Source organism: Coregonus clupeaformis, chromosome 40 (genome assembly GCF_020615455.1).
Source record: "Coregonus clupeaformis isolate EN_2021a chromosome 40, ASM2061545v1, whole genome shotgun sequence".
Lineage (NCBI taxonomy): Eukaryota > Metazoa > Chordata > Actinopteri > Salmoniformes > Salmonidae > Coregonus > Coregonus clupeaformis.
Genome location: NC_059231.1, coordinates 10,074,321 through 10,101,357, shown reverse-complemented (window position 1 = coordinate 10,101,357; position 27,037 = coordinate 10,074,321). Strand labels below are relative to the sequence as shown.

The 27,037-nt window shown below is 46.7% G+C and overlaps 2 protein-coding genes across 3 annotated transcripts in view; one reads left to right on the top strand and one right to left on the bottom strand.

Annotated features, from left to right (window-relative positions):
- The window catches only part of ints6 (integrator complex subunit 6), a 39,431-nt gene extending 33,597 nt beyond the window's left edge, over positions 1-5,834 (bottom strand). The window contains exons 1-3 of the mRNA XM_041868725.2: positions 5,428-5,834; positions 5,211-5,288; positions 4,166-4,315 (exon numbers count right to left, since the gene is read on the bottom strand). Coding sequence (XP_041724659.1) covers positions 4,166-4,315; positions 5,211-5,288; positions 5,428-5,538 — 339 coding nt within the window. The 5' untranslated portion in view covers positions 5,539-5,834. The remainder of the gene's footprint in view (positions 1-4,165; positions 4,316-5,210; positions 5,289-5,427) is intronic.
- Positions 5,835-6,066: 232 nt separating this feature from the next.
- Positions 6,067-16,972, top strand: LOC121555031 (nucleoporin NUP35). Of its 2 annotated transcripts, none has more exons than XM_041868805.2 (9): positions 6,067-6,124; positions 9,841-9,996; positions 10,281-10,408; positions 10,984-11,041; positions 11,147-11,288; positions 11,575-11,644; positions 11,747-11,875; positions 12,093-12,248; positions 15,756-16,972. In XM_041868805.2, exons 2-9 carry the CDS (start codon positions 9,852-9,854, stop codon positions 15,831-15,833), a joined length of 906 nt encoding a protein of 301 aa, XP_041724739.1. In that variant the 5' UTR covers positions 6,067-6,124; positions 9,841-9,851; the 3' UTR covers positions 15,834-16,972. The 2 variants fall into 2 exon arrangements, with proteins under 2 accessions (XP_041724739.1, XP_041724738.1); XM_041868804.2 differs by lacking the exon at positions 6,067-6,124 and adding an exon at positions 7,526-7,874.
- Positions 16,973-27,037: the final 10,065 nt, after the last annotated feature.

The window sequence follows — 27,037 nt, the reverse complement described above, 5'->3', positions numbered from 1 at the left end:
CCACCCGGCTCTATTATGGAGCACTATGAGGCATTACATAAAAACCTCACTGGCTAAAAGAGCTTTAAAAGACTTCAAGCTGCAGACATGTAGGTAACCTGGCAGATATGTTTTATTCTCCCTGCAGCAGGGCTCTCCAACCCTGTTCCTGGAGAGCTGCCGTCCTGAAGGTTAACTCCAACCCTGTTCCTGGAGAGCTGCCGTCCTGAAGGTTAACTCCAACCCTGTTCCTGGAGAGCTGCCGTCCTGAAGGTTAACTCCAACCCTGTTCCTGGAGAGCTGCCGTCCTGTAGGTTAACTCCAACCCTGTTCCTGGAGAGCTGCCGTCCTGTAGGTTAACTCCAACCCTGTTCCTGGAGAGCTACCCTCCTGTAGGTTTTCGCTCCAACCCTAATGTAGCGCACCAGATTCAAAAACTTTGCTGGTGGATATGCTGTGTCAGGTAATGCTGTGTTTATAACCAAATGGGAAGGTGGTAATTACCAGTTGTGAAGGCATGAATAGCAGTTGGATACATTCACATGCTTTGAACTCGTTGAGAAACGCCAGTTTGCTAATGGCCAACAAGCTGCTTTAAACAAACTAAAAGTACAACTATCATGATTGTAAACAAATGTGTTTAAAAACCATATTAATACATACATAAATAACATTGTTGTTACATTTAACTTCCAAAAATGCTGTTAGAGGTAATTTCCTTAGTAGATGATGTCAGAGGACAGCATGTGGGAGAAGTCGGAGCTAAGGGAATGATAGAGGAGTTTCCCACTAGTAATTACAAGTTTATTTTTCACAGTTGTATGTGATAAATAACACCTTCCCACTTGGTTATGAACACAGCATTAGTTACAATTGGGATTGGAGCAAAAACCTACAGGAGGGTAGCTCTACAGGAACAGGGTAGGAGTGAAAACCTACAGGAGGGTAGCTCTCCAGGAACAGGGTTAGAGTGAAAACCTACAGGAGGGTAGCTCTCCAGGAACAGGGTTGGAGTGAAAACCTACAGGAGGGTAGCTCTCCAGGAACAGGGTTGGAGTGAAAACCTACAGGAGGGTAGCTCTCCAGGAACAGGGTTGGAGTGAAAACCTACAGGAGGGTAGCTCTCCAGGAACAGGGTTGGAGTGAAAACCTACAGGAGGATAGCTCTCCAGGAACAGGGTTGGAGTGAAAACCTACAGGAGGGTAGCTCTCCAGGAACAGGGTTGGAGTGAAAACCTACAGGACGGTAGCTCTCCAGGAACAGGGTTGGAGTGAAAACCTACAGGAGGGTAGCTCTCCAGGAACAGGGTTCTTCCTCCAGGCAAAAAAAACAAAACATGAGGTCTTGGTTATAGCAGCCCATGTGGTCATACCAGATACCAGGGATGCATCTCAATAGTCTAAAACTGACATCCTCTCCTCTACCTCATTTACACTCATTTGAATTGACAGGATAGGTGAAAGCAATGTGGTGGATCCCTACCAGGAAAGTGATTTCACCAGTCCAGCTCTACTATATCAGTGCAGATGAAGGAAAGGAGATGAGCACGAGACCCAAACCAAGGTCTGAGGATTCTATCAAAGGCATGGGGAGAGGGCGGAGACCAAGCAGGGTGCGGCCACACCTAAACACTGGAACTAAAAGGTGTGGCTGTGACGCATTCTCAAATGGAACCCTACGTCAACTGATCAAGAGGAAAGATTGGATCACCAAAATAGGATTGCCCTCATGTGTTTGTATGTTTCTGTGTGCGTGTGTGTGGATGATGTGTGTGTGTGTGTGTGCGTGCATGTACAGGCTGTACCTACATTTGCCTGTCTGCTGGGGCGATAGAGGTCTTTGAACACAGAGAGAGCGTTCTACATGCATTATGTATGTAGTATGTATGCATTACTCTTGAAGGTACAGGCGGACGTCTTCCCTGTCTCAGGAGACGCTGGTTAAACATTTATACAGTCAATCAGCCTCCTGACAACTTACCTGAAGACCATTATCTCTTAACTGGCAAATAATGATCCTGATCCTGTACGCTATAGTATAGCACTGTAATATTAGGGAGATTATGTTTTTTTTTTTTTAAGTATACATTTGTTGACCATAGATACAGTATGTCACAATAGTCGACATTGCCCTACAATGTCATGTACGTGAAAGCAGAGACTATTGACTGCTGTTTACTATGCATATAGCAGGTAGACAGCCAGCGGAAATCACAGAGGACGAAACAAATAGTCCCACCCAGTAGGTGGGTATCCTCATCTCCATCACTAACAAGGTTATCAGAGAGAGGAAGAAAAGACGAGCGGCTAACATGGCAGAAACCGCTCTCTAGAGGCCGGATCAGGAGAGGACTACTGGACTATTTCCTCAGTGCTGTTCTGTTGAGCTGATCACTGATACTCGTCTAGGTCCAGGATGATAGTCTAGGGCAGGGTTCTTCAATTACGGTCCTGGAGGGCCGAAACACCTCTGTTTTTCATCCTCTCCTTCTAATCAGGGGCTAATTCAGACCTGGGACACCAGGTGAGTGCAATTAACTACCAGGTAGAAATAAAAAACAGAAGTGTTTCGGCCCTCCAGGACCGGAATTGAAGAACCCTGGTCTAGGGCCAGGATACTAGTCTAGGGCCAGAATACTAGTCTATGGCCTAGGGCCAGAATACTAGTCTAGGGCCAGAATACTAGTCTAGGGCCAGGATACAAGTCTAGGGCCAGAATACTAGTCTAGGGCCTAGGGCCAGAATACTAGTCTAGGGCCAGAATACTAGTCTAGGGCCTAGGGCCAGAATACTAGTTTAGGGCCTAGGGCCAGAATACTAGTCTAGGGCCAGAATACTAGTCTAGGGCCTAGGGCCAGAATACTAGTCTAGGGCCAGGATACAAGTCTAGGGCCTAGGGCCAGAATACTAGTCTAGGGCCTAGGGCCAGAATACTAGTCTAGGGCCAGAATACTAGTCTAGGGCCTAGGGCCAGGATACTAGTCTAGGGCCTAGGGCCAGAATACTAGTCTAGGGCCAGAATACTAGTCTAGGGCCTAGGGCCAGAATACTAGTCTAGGGCCAGGATACTAGTCTAGGGCCTAGGGCCAGAATACTAGTCTAGGGCCAGAATACTAGTCTAGGGCCTAGGGCCAGAATACTAGTCTAGGGCCAGGATACAAGTCTAGGGCCTAGGGCCAGAATACTAGTCTAGGGCCTAGGGCCAGAATACTAGTCTAGGGCCAGAATACTAGTCTAGGGCCTAGGGCCAGGATACTAGTCTAGGGCCTAGGGCCAGAATACTAGTCTAGGGCCAGGATACAAGTCTAGGGCCTAGGGCCAGAATACTAGTCTAGGGCCAGAATACTAGTCTAGGGCCTTGGGCCAGGATACTAGTCTAGGGCCAGGATACTAGTCTAGGGCCTAGGGCCAGAATACTAGTTTAGGGCCTAGGGCCAGAATACTAGTCTAGGGCCAGAATACTAGTCTAGGGCCTAGGGCCAGGATACTAGTCTAGGGCCAGGATACTAGTCTAGGGCCACATATATCAAAGTCTTACTCCATCTCCTCTGCCTGTATACTGCACCTGACGTATTCTAGATCCCTCAAATTCAAATATGGACCTCAAAGCCAGTTCCACTGCTCCCCCCTCCTCCTCTCATTCTTCCACTAATCAGGGTGATTTAAATCTGGGATAACATGTGGGTGCAATTAATCATCAGATAGAGAAGAAAACCAGCAGTAGTCCGGACCTCATAGGGTAGGATTTGAATACCCCTGTTCTAGATTCTCTCTCCTCCCCCCTCATGTTTCAGTTTAGAGAGAACCCATTTCTAATTAACACGCCAACTTTAAAAGGATTGCCTATCCATTTCTCTTTTATACAAACAGGAGAGATAAAGGAAGTTCATTGTGACGTGTTACTTTGGATGAAATGCCTTACCATTGGGTACAGGAGCAAAACAGCAGTCCCGTCAAAAAAAAAAAAAAAAACACGGTACATTAATACTAGTAAAAAAATAAGTTGTTGAAACTCCTACCACACTGTTGGTTCATCACTTGTCACTCAAGGGGAGTGTGTGGGGACAATGTACAGGAGTGTGATGCTTGTAAGACTGTGAGATTGGCGGGGTGGGGACAAAAGATGGGGGACCCTAGAGGGGTAAAAAAGTTAACCAATTCTCTCCTATCTCGGAGTACAACATACCTGTCCATAGTTGTCTATCCCAGACACTAATCTATTGAGATTGAGCAAATCAAAAGCGGTCCTCAAAGACTGGCCAATAGTTGTGAGTCCTGCTGCTTGAAGGTTCCTCAACTCCGTCATGAATGTGGCATGGCTCTCTTTCCATCCAGCCTTTTGAAATAGGGTAAGAGGTATACAAGTTGTCATCAACAACACGCATGGAACAATAATAATAATAATAAGCCATTTAGCAGACGCTTTTATCCAAAGTGACTTACAGTCATGTGTGCATACATTTTTACGTATGGGTGGTCCCGGGGATCGAACCCACTACCCTGGCGTTACAAGCACCATGCTCTACCAATTGAGCTACAAAGTGGGTTTATATTTTTGTCTGACAACGTCGATGATTTCTAAGATCAGATCAATTAATACACTTTTACAATGTAATTAACTTGATAAACATCTCAAAGTATGTGAATTCTTTTTTTTTTTTTTGCCTTTGAAATATTGTCAACAAATAAGACAGCTTATTCCCTACTACTGTATCAGCTGAACCACAAAACTATCCATAGAAACAAAAATGGTAAACTAATAACGATTTAAAGTAGAGACAAAAGTGACAGTTGGTCAAAGTGGTGAGTTAGCAACCCTGACACCACCTCCCCACTATCTAGTTGTGAAGCCTAAAAATCACCCAGAGTTCCATGTTGCCAGAGATCTGTATATAATGACGAGATGGTCATGTCTCCACCCTAACAATCGGAGTCGTTGTCCCAAAGGCGGGAACGCAAGCGACAAGTTTATGTCCAAAATAAGCCCATGTAAACGCATTGGGCTTATTTTGGACAGATTTTTTGGCGAGAGTGAAACCTCTCGCTTCGCCTATTCCTCTCTGATGCTGCTCCGTGCTCACATTGTAACAAAATGTCGGCCATGTTTTAAAGGGGGTATGAACGCTCCGTCTGAAGATTTTTCACACAATTGATATGGTGATCGAAATGTGAGAAGACAATCAGACTAGCTGCGTAATGTAAAGTAGGACATGACCGAAAACAAACTCTACCTTGATTCCGAGGGGAACGTCCTCAAAATTTATCAACATATACCGGTCCCCTCGGCTCGCCGGATCTCTGCCTCTAAGCTGTGGAAAGAATAAACGATAAACGGTTATCGAGCGATTATTTTTGTCAGGGTTAGTTAGCAACTTTAAACACACGATGATCAAAACGGCGATCCCGCGTGGGGGTCTTCCAGGGCTGCTCGTCTCGGGGTTACAGTACCTTCATGAAAGTCTCAACAGCGCCTTTTGCAATGTCCAGATAGGTAGTGCCCAGATGGGTGCGCTGGTTCATTGACGCGGACGTGTCTATCAGAAAAAGTAACACGGGCATTGTGTTGGTGATGACACGTTCTGCATGGACTTGGTGTCAGTGCAACCGGTCAAAACTGAAAAAATCTTTTGTTCTCCTCCTGCCGCCTTAGCTAGCTAGCTTGCTAACTAACTGCCTCACACATCTTTACAAAAGTGTCAGAATAGTGAGTGTAGATGCCCTTCAATAAACTGAAATAAATCTAAAAATCCTTGGGGCAGACTCTTAACTTAAGAGGGATTGTGAAGTTTCTTTATGTTATTTTGTAAATATTACTAAATTTCATAGAAACCAAGTTTCCTACTACATCTCGTCCCTGTTTCTCCCTACACTGAGAGCGCTGTGTCTTGCCCACTGGTTTTAAAGTCAGCTCCACACTTGACACCGCCTCCCAAGCGATCTTTGAGCATCACGTGCCAACATATTCGGTTACTGATAGGCTGTTTGAAGTTGCAAATTACCATATCCAAATAAGGTAATGGGAATAAGAGCCGTCTGCGCATGCTTGACAAGATAGGAACGCAAAGAAAAAGCAAGTCGGGAAGCGCATGCGGATCTCACTGAGAAGCATATTACAACATATAGATTTACGGTACTCAAAATAAATGTAATTGAGGTTTGGCACTGTAATTTTTTTTCTAAGAATTGAATATTGGTTGTAGCGTTGGCATTTTCAAGCAAAGGAGGAGGATGTATTTATTCAGGGACGCAATGTCGAGTTGTCCGCCCTACTGGTCGAGTTGTCCGCCCAACAGCCGGGAATCTAAGAAAAATATCCTCGCATTATGTAATAATTTTATTTCCACCGTGTGCATTTGCGTTAGTTCTCAATTTGTATGCTTTTTTCAAAACTATTTCGAGTAGACAACACTGGACATAGCCTTTATTTTGAGTAGTATGAACTGCAGTGTATAGGCCCACACTACACTAGACCTACAGTACACACAAAAGAAAAAGCATGTTCATGAAGGCAGGTTCTCTCTGGCAGCTTTGATAACTGTCTGATTTAGATCTAATCAATCCTAGTAAACTGCGTGTTATTCTCAATAGTATTAGCTATAGTCACTGTGTTATTCTCTCCCATTATCAGGAAGGCTACACAGCAACCGACAAACACAGATATTAACAAATATATACGCCTATAATGTAGGCCTAAATCAAATCAAGCATCAATTTCCTCGATTGCCCTACTTTCTTTGTCACAATAAGGCCTGCAGTTATTCTCGTTCACTAGACATGAATCACATGATTTGCCTTATTTGTCATTATCAGAATTATGACTGTACTTCCACATAAAAAGCAGACAAAATATTATAATTTTAGCTAGAGGGATAGATGGATCCAAGGCACAGCACAGTACAATACACGTTTATGTTGTTTATGGCATAAGTCCTGCTATTCATGTAGACCTGCCTATAGATTTTACAGTATCAGACTCCTTTTAAAGATGTCCCAACTTGTGTTAATAGTATACTGACATACCAATCAAGTAGTCAGCTGACGTCAGGGGAGAGAGCCAGAGAAGACTGGCCTATGTAAACTGTATTGAGTTACTATCAAACTTCCTGACTGTAATAATTTAACATACTATGTGTAATGCTCAATAGTGTCACAGAGAGACAAAAGCCTGTGCTCTGTGTAAACTGCATAGTCCTACAGTATAGGAGCTCCTCTCCTTAACATAAAGGTATACATTTGTTTGATTCTCATAATTTGCAAACGCTGTATTGTGTGTTGGATGTTATGCAATGAGCTGCAGCGGATGTAGCCTAATTGATGTAGAAATGTTGTATTCAAGCCAATAAATTCAGCATGTTTTGCAGAACTGCTTACATAAGTAAGATGCTGAATATCACATAACTGTGGTAATTTCCTCAGTATGTGCTAATTTCTATACATTTAGCATTTACAGAATCAATCAATCAATGTAGTGAAGTGTGGAAATCACAACAAAGTTGCTTATTTATCATAACTTCCGCAATAATTTTGCAACTTCCGACAGCCTCGCCATTCTAGTTTTTTTTCGGCGCTGACTAGCAGCACGCCACGTTTTTGCAGTAAGATATCATTACACTTTTTCAAAATGGCTAGCTTCTAGCTAATAAATCAATGTTGTTTTCCCCCTGCCTTCAATGAAACATTCCACCACATTTGCCTGAACACAGAAGCCATTACACAGCCTAGCGCGCCAGCTACGTGAATACTTGTGCCGAACTAACGCGCGATTTCCGACAGTATTTGAAAAGTTGAGGTGCATTTTCAACCTCGCCAGCGTCTCTAGCTACCTATCCCTTTTTGTTTCATTCGCGTGTTCCAAGGTTTGGTACAACCAGTGGTCATTAGGATGGAATTCCAAGGTGGGTAACTAGCTATCATTTTTCTTAGTCTCGCTAGCTAACTAAACAGAGACAATACTGCTAGTGCTAGCTAGCAATAAACTAGCTAGCTAACTAAGCCAACACATTGTCACACGAGTTAGCTTACTTAGCTAGTTAGTTTTATGTACTGCTAGCGGCTTGCTATGAAACTCGACTAGAAACCTCAATTAACCAGTGTTTTATTTTTTAGCTCCGTTTTGAGCTTCTTACAAGCTGCTTGTGAAGCGAACCAACAAACTAACTTAGCTAGTTACTGTAACGTTAGCTAGCAAGCTTGGCATTGTGGGTTCGTTTCCCACCGGGGGCCAGTATGAAAAAAATAAAATAATGTATGCACTCACTAACTGTAAGTCGCTCTGGATAAGAGCGTCCGCTAAATGACTAAAATGTAATTGTGACTGGTCAGTTAGCTAGCTAATTTAGTTATGTCAGTGTGTTGGAATGTTTATAGCTAACGTTAGCTACCTAGTTACTAGCCAGTTAGGAGTTGTGATGAGTAACTAAAAGCAGTTTTGAAATCAGCAACTAAGTAAGTTGTGGAGGAGGCTAGGCTATAGACTAACGTTAGCTAATAACATAGATCCAAAGCTAGGTATCTCTGTGTTAACAACTAACTATACTGAACGAAAATATAAACGCAACATGTAAAGTGTTGGTCCCATGTTTCATGAGCTGAAATAAAAGATCCCAGAAATTGTGGCATATCAAGGAGCTGATGAAACAGCATGAACATTACACATGTGCACCTTGACTGGGAACAATAAAAGGCCATTCTAAAATGTGCAATTTCTTCACAACACAATGCCACAGATGTCTTAAGTTTTGCAGGAGCATGCAATTGGCATGCTGACTGTAGGAATGTCCACCAGAGCTGTTGCCAGATAATTGAATATTAATTTCTCTACCATAAGCTGCCTCAACGTCATTTTAGAGAATTTGGTAGTATGTCCAACGGCCTCACAACTGCAGACCACGTGTAACCACACCAGCCCAGGACCTACACATTCGACTTCTTCACCTGCAGGATCGTCTGAGAGGAGCGAGCCAGACAGCTGATGAAACTGTGGGTTTGCACAACCAAATAATTCATGCCCAGGTGCATAGGAGTCAAAATAAGAATACTGGAAGAGATGGCGACCCTCACACTATCGAAAAAAAATAATAAATCCTAAACTGAGGCTTGAATGCAAAATAAAGATGTTTATTAAAACATCATGGTGCCCCAAAAATAATAGTGCAAGAAAGTGCATAAGTGAAAAGGTGTTTTGTTTCCACTTTTTTGGGGCACCATGATGTGCATACTCATCAGACATGTCACCCGTTGAACATGTTTGGGATGCTCTGGAACAACAGCACGTTTCAGTTCCCGCCAATATCCAGCAACTTCGCAAAGCCATTGAAGAAAAGGGGGATACCTAGTCAGTTGTACAACTGAATACATTCAACTGAAATGTGTCTTCCGCATTTAACCCAACCCCTCTGAATCAGAGAGGTGCGGGGGGGCTGCCTTAATCGACGTCCACGTCATCAGCGCCCGGGGGAACAGTGGGTTAACGGCCTTGCTCAGGAGCAGAACGACGCTGCTACCTGCCACGGGAAAACATTCCACAGGCCGCAATCAACAGCCTGATCAACTCTTATGAGAAAGAGATGTCGTGCTGCATGAGCCAAATGTTAGTCACACTCACACCAGATACTGACTGGTTTTCTGATCCACGCCCTACTTTTTTTTTTAAGGTATCTGTGACCAACAGATGCATATCTGTATTCCCTGTCATATGAAATCTGTAGATTAGGGCCTAATTTATTTATTTCAATTGACTGATTTCCTTATGAACTGTAACTCGAAATTGTTGCATCTTGCGTTTTTATTTTTGTTCAGCGTAGGTAGCTTACTTACTCATTAGCTTCGCTAACTAACGTTATCTGCCATGTGTGTCCCTAGGCACGGAACCTATGACTCTGGGTTCCCCAACATCGCCTAAACCCGGCCCGGGTGCCCAGTTTCTCCCCGGGTTTTTAATGGGGGATCTGCCGGCACCTGTCACACCCCAGCCTCGGTCATTTGGGGTCATGGAAATGAGGTCACCACTTCAAGCAGGTGAGGGAGAGTTTACTTTTTGGGGGTCATTGGTCATTCACCAGCTAAAACAAGTAGTTAGCTAGCTGACTTTCCAATCTGTCATATGTCATTATCTAACATCCCTTTTGTAGTCAAATTAGGCTAGCTAAATCCTACAGCGTGACTTTAAAACACCTCCTTATTTGTTACTATCAGATCTGTTACTTTCACTTTCAGTGTTGTGATATGACGAAGGCAGTCTTGTCATCTCTGCCGTATTTCCGATTGATCCCTGACTGTTTCTGTAACCCTCTCTCTGTTAGGTGGCTCTCCCCCCCAACCCGTGGTTCCTACACCCAAAGACAAGAGTGGGGCCCCTCCAGTCAGAAGTATCTACGATGACCTCTCCAGTCCTGCCGTAGGGATGTCCCCTATGGGCGCACATAAACAGGTACATCTTTAACAGAGTAGGGTCCATCCCTCTCCTGACCTGGGCGTGAACCCGGGACCTTTACGCGCTACAACACTTTGGACTCACAGAGCAGTGTTCTAATAGCCTGACTAACGCACAGACTTACGTGGTAGAACGGTGAGCAGGAACGCTGTGGACCCACTGGTCTGGTAACCCTACTTTCGGCTTTGAAGCGGGCGCAATTGATTGGTTCTGACTTATTTCCCTGGGGGATTTGAGACCTCTCGCTATTTGGATTTGAAAAACAAACCGTTGTAAAAGCAAAGGGGGTGGCGCTCAGGTGCTGTGTGTGTTTGGTGTTTTGAGCGACACGAGAACCAACAGTGTAAAAGCTCCCCTTTTTTATTATCGATGCATCATGCAGATAACATCAAAGAGCCCCCAGACTCTTCAGCCACTCTGGTATCTGTCTCTTTAGCCCGGGAAGTGTTCTAACCAATCCTTAATGATTCTACACCTGCTACATTAGCATCTCACCAGAAGCTTTTGATTTTGAGTAGTGTATCTGCATCAAGACGACGTGTAATCATTTTGATGTTGTTATCTTCTCTCAGCCCTTCTCAATGATGCACACCCCACTGTCTGGTTATATGGCGGTCACACCAGGAACCGGTGAGCTATTGAATAACATTTTTTAAAATTCTAATTCTAACTTGTTTGTTCCACCTTTTTACTAAGAGAGGGATTTCATAGGTATGTCCTAATTTTCTCTGACAGCGTCCAGTATATTTAGTCCTGCTACCACCGGACAGCAGGCGAAGTCAACAATGTCTCCAGCCCAAGTAGACCCTTTCTTCACTCAGGGAGATGCACTGTCTTCTGAAGACCGTCTAGATGATACTTGGATCACTGTGTTTGGGTACGTTCCTGGTATTGCACCCCCTAATATCTAACTTTAACTGTTTGAAATAGTGGGTACATTCTTTTTAGCTCACCTGGTTCCGCAGGTGTTCAGAGTTTTCACTCTAGGACCAATCAAATCATCTCAAGTGTGCAAACTCCGCTCACTTGGTGCCCAGGGAGACCTTAAACAGATGCACCGAATTTGTCTGATCTGTGGAACACAATGCAGTACCCCTAGAATGGGTTTGTTGAGGTGAAAAAATTAACTGCTTCCTGACTGAATAATACTATTTGTTAAACAGGTTCCCTCCAGCCTCTGCATCTTATATTCTGCTGCAGTTTGCCCAGTATGGAAACATAATGAAACACGTGGTAAGAATATTGACATCCTTTTGAAAATGAAGTGCAACTGCGTATTTCTGTGTCTGTCTGCGTTTCGTCCCGTTACGACATTATGTTCTCTTGTGCTAATAGATGTCCAACACTGGTAACTGGATGCACATTCAATATCAGTCTAAACTCCAAGCAAGAAAAGCACTAAGTAAAGATGGGAAGATTTTTGGCGAGGCTATAATGGTTGGTGTTAAACCATGCATCGATAAGGTAAGTCGCTCTGGGTAGATTTAATTAGGAACACTTTCATTAGTGATAATTTGATATTTTTTTTTTACGCTGTGAGAATAATTCAACTGAAAAGTCAACACATTTAGAAATGAGTGAGTGGATGTCTTTTATTACTTTGTGTACAACACATCTGATCATTTTAATTAATATGATTTCTTAATTGGTTTCGCTTTCTCTTGTTCTCTCTGTCTCTCAGAATGTGATGGAGAGCTCAGACCGAGGCGCTACCTCCTCCGGCTCAGTATTTACTCCTCCGGTCGGAAACGGAACCCCAGGCCACCATGTCTCTACACCTCGCTCCTCTATGAGGCCCCTCAGTGCAGCCTACAAGGCCTCCAGCAGTGATTACCAGGTAGGATCAGGGGGGGTTTCACCAAACCAACAGAAAGTTGTTAGCACATGAAAAAGATGAGGACCAAGGCCCTCTTTATATAATTACAATGTTTTTATTATCACGGCATGTTCAATGGCGCCAACATAAAAAAAAACTGACGCGTTTCAGCAGCGTTTGACTTACTGCCCATTTACACTATACAAGTGGCACTCGCCTAGCCGTGCTAGCTCCGCCCTCATGTGGGTGCTAGCAAGCTAGCTAGGTAGTGCTACGTATCAGCAGCCATTGTCAGCCAATCCAGTAGGGGTTGGAAGCCAGCGCTACACTTATCCTTATTTTTTTTACTTGTCTGAAAAATCAAGTCACTTGTCTCCCCCAAAACAAGTCGAACACCACGGGCCAAAAAGGTGACTGAACGTTGTGTTGTAAAAGGTGACTGAACGTTGTGTTGTAAAAGGTGACTGAACGTTGTGTTGTAAAAGGTGACTGAACGTTGTGTTGTAAAAGGTGACTGAACGTTGTGTTGTAAAAGGTGACTGAACGTTGTGTTGTAAAAGGTGACTGAACGTTGTGTTGTAAAAGGTGACTGAACGTTGTGTTGTAAAAGGTGACTGAACGTTGTGTTGTAAAAGGTGACTGAACGTTGTGTTGTATGATGCAAGGACCAACTTCACAAAATTACCTGAATTAATATCACTGGTGTTGACAATGGAAGGCTGCTGCTCTCTGATCCCATGTATTATACACTGTCTCCTGCCGTTGTGGCCTTGAGCAAGGCACTTAACCCCCCACCAAGTAAAATACTGCACTGATAGGCTACTGGGTAAACACCATGCTACTGTGTAAAACACACACCATTTTGATCCAACCCTGCTCAAACACACCAGAGTCAGCCTATCCAGGTCCTGTTGAGAAGCTGATTTTTTTTTAATTTTTTTTATACAATGTGGTGTGTTCAAGCAGGGCTGGAGTAAAAGCCTGCACACCCAGTAGTTATCCTGGACTCTCCTGGAGGATGGTTTGCCACCCTGCAACAACCGAATGCGTGTGTCTTTTAAAAAAATAATTCCCTCATTCAATGAACCAGGGATCAAATGGCTAATGAGAGTGAGGTAGCTAACTACGATGTTGATCTATTTGTAAGGTAAATATATTCTGTGTTCAGGGGAGATCTTGACAGCGTAGGAGTTACTTGTCAATTAGGCTATTCTAAGAATATATTTGAACTTTGTCAGAATTACATGTTCAGTATTGAATAGAGGAGAATCCTAGCCAATTTTGAGCACCTGAGAGACTATTTTACAACCGGGGTATGCGGCATTGGGTTTCAACTGTGCACCCTGTATCAACTGGGTGCCTGCCATTTGCGGTTCTACAGGAGTGCCGGTGGAAAGTTATTTTAGGACATCGGACATGACAGTGACATTTAATACATGCTAATAACCAGCCAAACTACACTGTTTTGAATTGGGCTATCTAGTTTCTCTGTTGTATATCATTATTATACCTGCTGCGTAATGTCTCTCTCTCCTCTGGCAACAGCCCACTGGCCCACGCAGGTGATGCACACACCATTACTTACAAATAACTCACTAGCTAGCAATGAATATCAAGAAATGTGCACATTTTGTATTTATTATGGATCCCCATTAGTTCCTGCCAAGGCAGCAGCTACTCTTCCTGGGGTCCGGCAAAATTAAGGCAGTTATACAATTTAAAAAAACATTACAATACATTCATAACAGATTTCACAACACACCAAGTGTGTGCCCTCAGGCCTCTACTCTACTACCACATATCTACAACTCAAAATCCATGTGTACGTGTGTGCATATAGTGCGTATGTTATCATGTGTTTGTATGCATGTGTCTATGTTTGTGTTGCTTCACAGTCCCCGCTGTTCCATTAGGTGTATTTTTATCAGTAAAAAAAATAATAATCTGATTCTACTGCTTGCATCGTTACCTGATGTGGAATAGAGTTCCATGTAGTCATGGCTCTATGTAGTACTGTGCACCTCCCATAGTCTGTTCTGGACTTGGGGACTGTGAAGAGACCTCTGGTGGCATGTCTTGTTGGGGATGCATGGGTGTCCGAGCTGTGTGCTAGTCGTTTAAACACAGCTCGGTGCATTCAGCTTGTCAACACTTTTTACAAAACAAGTAGTGATGAAGTCAATCTCTCCTCCACTTTGAGCCAGGAGAGATTGACATGCATATTATTAATGTTAGCTCTCTGTGTACATCCAAGGGCCAGCCGTGCTGCCCTGTTCTGAGCCAATTGCAATTTTCCTGAGTCCCTCTTTGTGGCACCTGACCACACGACTGAACAGTAGTCCAGGTGTGACAAAACTAGGGCCTGTAGGACCTGCCTTGTTGATAGTGCTGTTAAGAAGGCAGAGCAGCGCTTTATTATGGACAGACTTCTCCCCATCCTAGCTACTGTTGTATCAATATGTTTTGACCATGACAGTTTACAATCCAGGGTTACTCCAAGCAGTTTAGACTATCAATCATGACTGGATGATTGAAAGACTGCTTGTGCCTGTCAATGCATGCCTACAATAATTATACTCCGATGCGCTCTGCAGCGATTGGGAGGACATTGTGAAACACATTGCAATTCTGATCAGAGTTGGCCAATTGTTTGTTTGCATGATTATTTTTTAATTTTTTTTAAAAACCTGTCCATTCGGACAACTTAAATCTATATTGTTATTGTCTGAAGAGGACAAGCGTTAATGTTGAGCTCTGGGAACCTACGGTGAGCTTCGATTGGTCACTCGCAGAGGATTTGAATAATGTTTAGCTTTCCCCAACTTCAGTCCCGCCCTGTTCAGATGCCATGCTCGTGTCGCTCGACGGTCCCCGCTCACTCCGCTTCTCTCTCTCTCTCTCTTTCCTTCCGTTGAAAGTGAATGGCTTCCGCGCAATGCTGCTTCCTAGTGTAAATAGCTCGTTAGTCAGGGAGTACAATAATCTTTTCTTTTTTTTGATACAAGCCCTTATTCCAATCAATCCTGATTTGAAGAGGGTGTGGTCCAGGCCTAATCGCCCAACATCAGCGCTCAACCTCACTAATGCTCTTGTGGCTGAATGGAAGCAAGTCCCCACAGCAATGTTCCAACATCTAGTGGAAAGCCTTCCCAGAAGAGTGGAGGCTGTTATAGCAGTAAAGGGGGGGGGACCAACTCTATATTAATGCCCATGATTTTGGAATGAGATGTTCGACGAACAGGTGTCCACATACTGTTGGTCATGTAGTGTACATCATAGACCACTAGAAGACAGCAAAGGGACAGCTCAGGATAAAAATGTACAGGAACCTCAATCAGTACAATACTCTCAAAATACATACTACATGATTGAAAAAGGGTAAAATGCATGTGAATGCACGGATCGGTTGCCTTTTTAATTGAACAATACATTTCAGTCTTATAAAATAATGTCAAGTGACACTTTGTGTTTCTAGGGACATGGACCATTTTGTAATTCACCAGCCATGTTATATGTTTGTGATTTCAGGTGGTAGCTGACAGACAGACCCCAAGGAAAGATGACAGTTTGGTTTCCAAAGCGATGGAGTACATGTTTGGCTGGTGAGATTGTCTCCTCCCAATGGCTGAACGCTTCATGTTAAAACTCAGACTGAATGACCAACAGCAGGCGTCTGTCATTACGGAGTCACTGGTTCTGTCCCAAATGGCACCATAATCCCTATAGTACAGTACTTTTGACCAGAGCCTTATGGGTCCTGGTCAAACGTAAAGCAGTACATAGTGAATAAGGTGCCATTTGGGACAGAACCAGTGTGTAACTGATTTAGAACCAAGCCATGTGGATATCTTCAACCCTGTGACTACTGTGCACTTTATGTGGTGGTTGAGTGAACAGGATTTTGTCTAGACCGGATATTGTACGTTAGCGTTGAATGAAGTGTTTTTGTGTAAAAATCACAACGCTAAATTGACAAACAACACAGACCCAAAGTAAATAAATATGTTCCTAGATATGTGCCACTTGTCTTGGCATGAATATGGAATGAATCACACAAAATGAAGACATGATTCTGTCCCAAATGATTCCCTATGTAGTGCACTACTTTTGACCTGGGCCCCATAGGGGTTTGGTCAAAAGAAGTGCACTTTGTAGGGAATAGGGTGCCGTTTGTGGTGAAGGGACACACGTTGCATATCTACACAGTACAGAGTCTGTTGTAAGCGACGCTTTGACAGTTAGAAATCAAGGTTGTACGTCAGGATCCTAAGCCGTGACGTCGAATTAGTGGAAATGGTGCAAGATTGGTTGGTTTTCTTTCTGTGTGGTTTTGCTAGAATACAACCTTAAATAGGACAGGCTCAGATTTTTTTTTTTTTTAGAATTTTGATTAAGAAATGCCTTTTGTATGTTGTCAAATTTTGTATTTAATTTTTAGATCTCACAAAGCTGTCTGTTCCGTTTTTATCTTGCTATTTAAAATGAGCTGTCTACTGTTTCTACTCTCTACTGTATCTCAGCTGACACTTACTGTTTCTTAAATAAATGTTGCATCATTTGAATACCAGTTGGAGTTTAGTAGTCCTGAATGACGAGCACTGTTTACTTGGTCATTTAGTTTTACCGTGAAGACTTCTGACTGTTCTACAATGTTTGCGTGTCGGTCAGTAAACACTCATGACATGTTCTAGTTTGTATTCCAGTCAGAGCATTAAATAAAAGATTGCTTTATACCGTATAAACCAGCTGGTGGCTATTGCTCACTTCCTTCCTTCCAACCCAACACATTCCTTAGACTTCATCTGAACTAAAAGTGCACAGCATCTGAAGTTATTGCAATGCCCACCACCCTAACTTTTTTACAACTTAGTTCCTTAGTTTGCTGCGATTTTATAGGTTGCATCCCAAATGGCACGGTATTCCCTATTTTAGTGCACTACTTTTGACCAGGATCTATAGGGCTCTGGTCAAAAGTAGTGCACTTCATGGGAGTAGGGTGCCGTTTGGAGTGAAGCCATAGTATGCGTGTAAAGCCTCTACTTGTTTTGGTTATGAAGCCTGTGTCTGCATCTGTTGGAAGGTCATGCAGGTGAATCCGGAGGCGTGTTGTGTTTCTCTGTTTCAATCTGAGACGTGTTGGAACAGACGTGGTGTTGAAGGTGACACTGATCTGTTGCTCTCTGGAGGCTCACCCTCCATCCCTGCTTTCCATCTCTCCCTCAGAGACTGATTCATCTTCCATTCCCCTCTCTCTCCATCCCTCCCTCCACTCCCCCCTCCCTCCATCCATCCCCCTCTCCATTGCCCCCTCTCCCTCCATTCCCCCTCTCTCCATCCCTCTATTTCCCCTCTCTCTCCATCCCTCTATTTCCCCCCTCTCTCCATCCCTCTATTTCCCCTCTCTCTCCATCCCTCTATTTCCCCCCTCTCTCATCCCTCTATTCCCCCTCTCTCATCCCTCTATTCCCCCTTTCATCCCTCTATTTCCCCCCTTTCATCCTCTGTTTCCTCTCTCCCCTCTATTCCCCTCTCTCAATCCTTCTATTCCCCCTCTCTCATCCCTCTATTCCCCCCTCTCTCATCCCTCTATTTCCCCCCTTTCATCCCTCTATTTCCTCTCGTCCTCTATTCCCCTCTTCGTCCCTCTATTCCCCTCTCTCATCCCTCTATTCCCCTCTCTCATCCTCTATTCCTCTCCCATCCCTTATTCCCCTCTCTGTCCCTCTTTCCCCTCTCTCATCCCTCTGTTTCCCCCTCCGTCCCTCCATCCCTCTATTTCCCCCATCCCCCCATCCCTCTATTTCCCCCTCCATCCCTCCCATCCATCTTTTCCTCTCTCTCGTCCCTCTATTCCCTCTCTCATCCCTCTATTCCCCTCTCTCCATCCCTCTATTTCCCCCTCTCTCGTCCCTCTGTTCTCCCCTCTCATCCCTCTATTCCCCTCTCTCCATCCCTCTATTTCCCCTCCATCCCCCATCCCTCTGTTTCCCCCTCCATCCCCCATCCTCTATTCCCCTCTCTCATCCCTCTATTTCCTCCATCCTCTCCCATCCCTCTCATTTCCCCCCTCCGTCCCCACTCCTCTATTTCCCCCTCCATCCTCCCATCCCTCTATTTCCCTCTCTCGTCCCTCTGTTCCCCCTCTCCGTCCATCTGTTTCCCCTCTCTCATCCCTCTATTCCCCTCTCTCGTCCTCTCTTTCCCCCTCCATCCTCTATTCCCCTTCCTCTTCACTACTCCTTTTCCCTCCATCCTCTCCGTCCTCTATTCCCTCTCTCATCTCCTCTATTCCTCTCTCATCCCTCTATTCCCCCTCTCTCGTCCTCTATTCCCCTCTCTCATCCCTCTATTCCCCCTCTCTCATCCTCTATTCCCCTCTCATCCCTCTATTCCCCTCTCTCATCCCTCTTCCCCTCTCTCTTTCCTCTTTTCTCTCCCTCCATCCCTCCCATCCTCTATTCCCCTCTCTCATCCCTCTATTCCCCCTCTCTCATCCCTCTATTCCCCCCCTCTCTCCATCCTCTCTTCCCCTCTCTCATCCCTCTATTCCCCCTCTCTCATCCCTCTATTTCCCCCCTCTCTCATCCCTCTATTCCCCCTCTCTCATCCCTCTATTCCCCCCCTCTCTCATCCCTCTATTCCCCCCTCTCTCATCCCTCTATTCCCCCTCTCTCATCCCTCTATTCCCCCTCTCTCTATCCCTCTATTCCCCCCCTCTCTCATCCCTCTATTCCCCCTCTCTCTATCCCTCTATTCCCCTCTCTCGTCCCTCTATTTCCCTCTTCTCTCTGTTCCCCTTCTTCTCTGTTCTCTCTCGTCCTCTATTTCCCCTCTCTCTCCTCTATTCCCCCTCTCTCATCCTCTGTTCCTCTCTCGTCCCCCTCTCTCGTCCCTCTATTCCCCCTCTCTCATCCCTCTATTCCCCCTCTCTCATCCTCTATTCCCCCTCTCTCATCCCTCTGTTCCTTCTTCTCTCCTCTTTCCCCCTCCTCTATTTTCCCCCTCTCATCCTCTGTTCCCCTCTCTCTCTTTCCCCCTCTCTTGTCCCTTTCCCCCCTCTCTATCCTTATTCCCCCTCTCTCGTCCTCTATTCCCCCTCTCTCTTTTTTCCCCCTCTCTCTGTCCCTTATTCCCCCTCTCTCCTTCCCTCTAGTTCCCTCTCTCTTATTTCTCTTCTTATCTCTATTCCCCCTCTTCTCCCCTCTGTTCCCCCTCTCTCTCATCCCTCTATTTCCCCCTCTCTCATCCCTCTGTTCCCCTCTCTCTCATCCCTCTATTCCCCCTCTCTTTCCCTCTGTTCCCTCTCTCGTCCCTCTATTTCCCCCTCTCGTCCCTCTATTTCTCTCCTCTATTCCCCCCTCTCTCATCCCTTTTTCTTTTGTCTTATTCCCTTCTCTCGTCCCTCTATTCCCCCCTCTCTCATCCCTCTATTCCCCCTCTCTCGTCCCTCTATTTCCCCCTCTCTCATCCCTCTATTTCCCCTCTTCATCCTCTTTTCCCTCTCCGTCCCTCTATTCCCTCTCTCTCCCTCTTTCCCCTCTCTCTCATCCCTCTATTCCCCTCTCTCATCCCTCTATTCCCCTCTCTCATCCCTCTATTCCCCCTCTCTCGTCCCTCTATTCCCCCCTCTCTCTCCCTCTGTTCCCCCCTCTCTCTGTCCCTCTATTCCCCCTCTCTCTCGTCCCTCTATTTCCCCCTCTCTCGTCCCTCTATTCCCCCTTCTCATCCCTCTATTCCCCCTCTCTCTCCTTATTCCCCCCTCTCTCGTCCCTCTATTCCTCTCTCATCCTCCTCTATTCCCCCTCTCTCTTCCTCTATTCCCCCTCTCTCGTCCCTCTATTTCCCCCTCTCTCTCCTCTATTCCCCCCTCTCTCTATCTCTATTTCCCCCTCTCTCATCCCTCTATTCCCCTCTCTCTCCCTCTATTCCCCCTCTCTCATCTCCCTCTTTCCCTCTTCTCCCTCTATTCCCCTCTCTCCTCTATTTCCCCTTCTCATCCCTCTTTCCCTCTCTCATCCTCTATTCCCCCTCCCCTCTGTTCCCCTCTCCTCCCTCTGTTTTCCCCTCTCTCATCCTCTATTTCCCCCTCTCTCGTCCCTCTATTCCCCCTCTCTCCTCCTCTGTTCCCCCTCCTCCTCAATCTTATTCCCCCTCTCTCCATCCCTCTAGTTTCACCCTCTCTCATCCCTCTATTTCCCCCTCTCTCATCCCTCTTTTCCCCTCTCTCGTCCCTCTAATTCCCCCTCTCTCATCCCTCTATTCCCCCTCTCTCTCCTCTGTTCCCCCTTCTCCTCCCTCTTTCCCCCTCTCTCTCTCTATTCCCTCTCTCATCCCTCTATTCCCCCCTCTCTCCCCCTGTTCCCCCTTTCACCTCTATTTTTCATCTATTCCCCTCTCTCATTTATTCCCCCTCTCCTCCCTCTGTTCCCCTCTCTCTCCTATTCCCTCTCTTCCCTCTATTCCCCCCTCTCTGTCCTCTTTCCTCCGTCCCTCTATTCCCCCTCTCTCCTTCCACTCTATTCCCTCTCTCTCCTTATTCCCTCTCTTCTGTTCTCTCTTCTCTTTTCTCTCTCGTCCCTCTTTCCCCCCTCTCCTTGTCTCTTCTCTCTCGTCCTTGTTCCCTCTCTCCTTCTATTCCTCTCTTCTCTATTCCCCTTCTCATCCTCTATTCCTTCCCTCTATTCCTCTTCTCCCTCTTTTCCTCTCTCGTCCTATTCCCTCTCTATCCCTTTTCCCCCTCTCTCATCCCTCTCCCCTCTCTATCCTCTATTCCCCTCTCTCGTCCTCTATTCCCTCTCTCTCCCTCTGTTTCCCCCCTCTCTCTCCCTCTATTTCCCCCTCTCTCTTATCTCTATTCCCCCCTCCCTCTATTCCCTCTCTTCCTTTTCCCCCTCTCTCGTCCCTCTGTTCCCCTCTCTCATCCCTCTATTCCCCTCTTCATCCCTCTTTTCCCTCTCTCATCCCTCTCTTCCCCCCTCTCTCATCCCTCTTTTCTCTCTCCATCCCTTATTCCCTCTCTCTCTTTCCCTCTTTTTTTTTCCCCTCTCTCCATCCTCTATTTCTCTCGTCCCTCTCCTTTTCCTCTATTCCCCCCTCTCTGTCCATTGTTCTCTCTCTCGTCCCTCTGTTCCCTCTCTCTCCCTCTTTCCCCCTCTCTCATCCTCTGTTTCCCCCTCTCTCCTCCCTCTCTTCCCCCTCTCTCGTCCCTCTATTCCCCCTCTCTCTTCCCTCTATTCCCCCCTCTCTCGTCCTCATTCCCCCCTCTCTTCCCTCTATTCCCCCTTCCCTCTTTCCCCCCTCTCCTCTATTCCCCCTCTCTCTCCTCTTTCCCTTTCCCTCTTTTCCCCTCTCTCTCCCCTATTCCCCCTCTCATCCTCATTCCCCTCTCTCCCTTTTCCCCCTCCATCTCTCCTTATTTCCCCCCTCTCTCTCCCTCTTCCTCTCTCCTTCCCTTATTTCCTCTCTTCCTCTTTCCCTCTCTCATCCTCTGTTCCCCCTCTCTCATCCTCTTTCCCCTCTCTCGTCCCTCTGTTCCCCCTCTCTCGTCCCTCTATTCCCCCCCTCTCTCCGTCCCTCTATTCCCCTCTCTCCTTATTCCCCCATTCTCTCATCCTTTTTTCTCTCTCTCCTTTTCCCCCTCTCTTCTCTATTCCTTCTCATCCCTCTATTTTCCTCCCTCTCCCATCCCTCTATTCCCCCCTCTCTCATCCCTCTATTCCCCTCTTCGTCCCTCTGTTTCCCCCTCTCTTCCTCTATTCCCCCTCTCTCTGTCCATCTGTTTCCCCCTCTCTCTCCCTCTGTTTCCCCTCTTCATCCCTCTATTCCCCTCTCTCATCCTCTATTCCCCCTCTCTCTGTCCCTCTGTTTCCCTCTCCGTCCTCTATTTCCTCCTCTCTCTGTCCTCTATTCCCCCTCTCATCTCTCTTTCCCCTCTCTCTCGTCCTCTATTTCCCCCCTCTTCCCTCTATTCCTTCTCTCTCTATTCCCCTCTCTCATCCTCTATTTCCTCTCTCGTCCTCTATTCCCCTCTCTCCTCTTTCCCCTTCTCCATCTATTCCCCCCCCCTTCCTCTCTCTCATCCCTCCCATCTTCCTCCTCTCCTCCCTCTATTCCCCTCTCTCGCCCTCTGTTTCTCTCTCTTCTGTTCCCCTCTCGTCCTCTATTCTCTCTCTCTTTCCATCTGTTCCCCCTCTCCCATCCTCTATTCCCCTCTCTCAATCTCTTTTCCCCTCTCTCGTCCTCTATTCCCCTCTCTTCTCTATTTCCCCTCTCTCATCGCCTCTATTCCCCTCTCCTCCCTCTATTCCCCCCTCTCATCCTCTGTTCCTCTCTCTCATTTTCCCCTCTCTTCTTGTTCCCTCTTCTCCCTTTTCCCTCTCTCATCTCTTTCCCCTCTCTCGTCTCTGTTCCCTCTCTCGTCCATTGTTCCCCTCTCTTGTCCTCTCTTTTCCCTCTCTCTCTCTTTCCCCCTCTCCGTCCCCTTTCCCCTCTCTCCGTCTCTGTTTCCCCCTCTCTCCCTCTGTTCCTCCTCTGTCCCTCTCTATTCCCCCTCTCTCGTCCCTCTATTCCCCTCTCTCATCCTCTGTTCTCTTCTTCCTCTCTCTTCTTTTCCCCCTTTCATCCCTCTTTCCCCCTCTTCGTCCCTCTATTCCCCCTCTCTCGTCCCTCTATTCCCCCTTTCGTCCCTCTGTTCCCCTCTCTCTATCCCTCATTCCTCTCTCATCCCTCTATTTCCCCTCTCTCCTCTGTCTCCTCTCTCTTTCCTTTTTTCTCTCCTCCTCTATTCCCCTTCTCGTCCACTTTCCTCCTTTTTTCTCCTGTTCCCCTTCTCCCTCTTTCCCCTCTCTCCTCCCTTTTCTCTCTCCTCTCCCTCTTTCCTCCCCTCTCTCCATCCACTTCTTCCCTTCTCTCCATTTCTCTCTTCTTTTCCTCTCTCCGTCCTCTGTTCCTCTCTCATCCCTCTATTCCCTCTCGTCCTCTATTCCTCTCTCATCTTTATTCCCTTTTTCTTTATTATTTTCTGTTCCCTATCTGTTCCCCCTTCCTCTTTTCTCTTTCCCCTCTCTCTATTCCCCTCTCTCTCCTTTTCCCCCCTCTCTCTCTCTCTATTTCCCCTCTCTCATCGTCTCTATTCCCTCTCTCAATCTATTTCCCTTCTTTTTTCCTCTCTCTCCTCCCTTATTTCCCATCCTCTATTTCCTCCGTCTTTTCCCCTTCTCCCTTTTCCCCTTCTCTTATTCCCCCTCTTTCTCTCCATCTCTTCCTTTTCTCCCTCTATCCCTTGTTCCCTCTCTCTCCCTTATTATCCCCTCTCTCGTCATCTTTCCCCTCTCCTCCTCCCTCTTTTCCCCTCTTCGTCCTTATTCCCCCTCTCTCATCCTCTATTCCCTCGTGTTCCCTCTCTCTCCTCTATTCCCCCTCTCTGTCCTCCTCTCCCATCCCTCTATTTCCCCCTCTCTCATCCTCTGTTCCCCTCTCTCCATCCCCTATTCCTTTCTCCCTATTCCCTTCTCTTCGTCTCTATTCCCCCTCTCTCCTCTATTCCCCTCTCCTCCTCCCTTATTCCTCATCTCTCTCCTCTATTCCCCCTCTCTCGTCCTCTATTCCCCCTCTCTCATCCATCTTTTCCCCCTCTCTCGTCCCTCTATTTCCCCTCTCTCGTCCCTCTATTCCCCTCTCTCGTCCCTCTATTCCCCCTCTTCTTCTATTCCCTCTCTCTCTCCTCTGTTTCCCCTCCCATCCTCTCTCTGTCCTCTGTTCCCCTCTCTCCTCCCTCTTTTCCCTCTTTTCCCGTCCTCTATTCCCCCTCTCTCTCTCTATTCCTCTCTCTCTCCTTATTCCCCTCTCTCTCCCTTATTCCCCCTCTCTCATCCCTCTATTCCCTCTCTCCATCTCTATTCCCCTCTCTCATCCCTCTATTCCCTCTCTCGTCCTCTATTCCCCCTCTCTCGTCCCTCTATTCCCCCTCTCTCATCCTCTATTTCCCTCTCTCTTCCTCTATTCCTCTCTCATCCTCTATTCCCCTCTCTCCGTCCCTCTATTTCCCCCTCTCTCATCCTCTATTTCCCCCCTCTCTCTTCCCTCTATTCCCCCTCTCTCTCCCTCTATTCCCCCTCTCTCATCCCTCTATTTCCCCCCTCTCTCTCATCCCTCTATTCCCCTCTCTCGTCCTTTTCCCCTCCTTCCTATTCCCCTCCTCCTCTCTGTCCCCCTCTCTCTCCTTTTCTTTCCTCTCCTTATTCCCCCCTCTCTCGTCCCTCTATTCCCCCCTCTCTCATCTCTATTCCCCTCTCTCATCTCTATTCCCCCTCTCTCATCCCTCTATTCCCCCCCTCTCTCCATCCCTCTATTCCCCCCTCTCTCTCTATCCTCTATTTCCTCTCTCTCTCTCGATCCCTCTATTCCCTCTCTCTCGTCCTCTATTCCCCCCTCTCTCATCCCTTATTCCCCCTCTCTCTTCTCTGTTCCTCTCCTCTTTCCTTCTCGTCCCTCTTCCCCTCTCTCGTTTTCTTTTCTCTCTGTTCTCTTTTCTTTTTTTTTCCCTCTCTCTTTTTTCTCTCCCTTATTCTTCTCCTCTTCTCTTCCCTCTCTCTCTTTCCCTCTCTCTCCCTCTGTTCCCCTCTCTCGTCCTTATTCCCCCTTCTCTATCCTCTTTTCCCCTCCTCTCCTTGTTCCCTTTCCTTCTCCCTTCTCTCCCTCTGTTCCCCCTCTCCGCCCTCTGTTCCCCTCTCTCTTCCCTCTTTCCCCTCTCTCGTCTTGTTCCCCCTCTCTCCTCTGTTCCCCTCTCGTTTTCCCCCTCTCTCTCTGTTCCCCTTTTTTCCCTCTCTCGTCCCTATTTCCCCTCTCTCTCCCTCTATTCACCTCTCTCATCCTCTATTCCCCCTCTCGTCCCTCTATTTCCCCTCTTTCCTCTATTCCCCTCCTCTCCCTTATTCCTCTCATCCTTGTTCCTCTCTCCCTTTCTCTCTTTTTCTCCATCTCTATTCCTCTCTCTTCTTTTCCCTCTCTTTCTATTTCCTCCTTCTCTCATCTCTATTTCCCCCTCTCTCCATCCTCTGTTCCCTCTCTCTCCCTCTTTTCTCATCCCTCTATTCCTCTCTCTCTCATTCTCTATTCCCTCTCTCTCTCCCTGTTTCCTTTCCTCTTTCTCCTCTCTCGTTATTATTTCCCCTCCTCTCTCACTCTGTTTCTCTCTCTCCCTCTATTTCCCCTCTCTTCCCTCTATCTCCCCCTTTGTTCTTCCCCCTCTCTTTCTTCTCTTTTCTTGTTCTGTTCCCCTCTTCTCCTCTGTTCCCTCTCGTCCTCTGTTTCCCCCACTCTTCTCCTCTGTTCCCCCTCTCTCTCCTCTTTTCCTTTCTTTCTCTATTCCCCTCTCTCGTCCTCTCTTCCCTCTCTCCATCCTCTATTTCCCCCTCTCTCATCCTCTATTCCCCCTCTCTCTCGTCCCTCTATTTCCCCCTCTCTCTCCCTCTATTTCCCCTCTCTCCGTCCTCTTTCCCCCCTCTCTCGTCCTCTGTTCCCCCTCTTCATCCTCTTCCCTCTTCTCCTCATTTCCCTTCTCGTCCTTTCTCATTTCCTCTCTTCCTTTTCCTTCTTCCTTGTTCCCCTTTTGTCCCTTTTTCTCTCTCTCCTCTTTCCCCTCTTCGTCACTCTCTTCCCTCTCTCTCTTTCTTTTTCTTTTCATCTTTCCTCTCTCTCTCCCTCTGTTCCCCTCTCTCTCCATCTGTTCCCCTCTCCTTTTTTCTCTCTTGCCCCCTCTTTCTCCTCTCTCTCTTATCTCTTCCCCTCCATTTGTTCCCTCTCCTCTGTTCTTCTTGTTTTTTCACCCCTCTCTATCCCTCTGTTCCCCCTCTCTCGTCCTCTCTATTTCCCCTCTCTCGTCCCTCTATTCCCCTCCTCTTTCATCTATCCATCTGTTCCCCCTCCTCCTCTCTATTCCTCTCTATCTATTCCCCCTCTTCCCTCTCTTCCATCTTTCCCCTCTGTCCCTCTATTTCCCCCTCTTTTCCTCTTTCCCCCTCTCTCTCCCTTTTCCCCTCTCTCTCTCTGTTCCCTCTCGTCCTCTGTTCCCCCTCTCTCTCTCCTTATTCCTCTATCTGTTCCCTCTCTCTTCCCTTGTTCCCCTCTCTCCATTTTCCCCTCTCATCCTCTTTCCCTCTCTCTCCATCTGTTCCCCCTCTTCGCCTCTTTTCCCCTCTTTCCTTTTCCCTCTCTTTCCTTATCTCCCCTCTCCGTCCTTGTTCCTCTCTCATCTATCTATTCCCTTCTCTCCATCTTTCCCCTCTCCGATCCACTCTTTCCCCTCTCTCGTCCCATCTTTCCCCCCTCTCTCATCCTCTGTTCCCCCTCTCTCATCCCTCTATTCCCCTCTCTTCCCTTATTCCCCTCTCTCTCCCTCTGTTCCTCTCCTCTCTTCTTCTCCCTATCCTCTTTCCCCTCTCTTTTTTCCTCTCTTCCTTTTTGTTTCCCTCTCTCTCCATCTCTCTCGTCCCTCTTTCCCCTCTCTCCGTCCCTCTATTCCTTCTCCTACTCTTTCTTCTCTTCCTCTGTTCCCTCTCTTCCCTCTGTTCCCCACTCTCATCCCTCTATTCCCCCTCTCTCCATCCCTTTCCCCCTCTCTTCTTTTTCTCCTCTTTTCCCCTCTCTCCCTCCCTCTTTCCCCTACATCATCTTCCCTCTATTTCCCCTCTCTCTATCCCTCATCCTCTATTCCTCTCTCATCTTCCCCTCTCTATTCCCCCATCTCTCTCACCCTCTGTTCCCCTTCACCTCTATTTCCCCCCTCTCCATCCCTTCTCCATTCCTCTGTT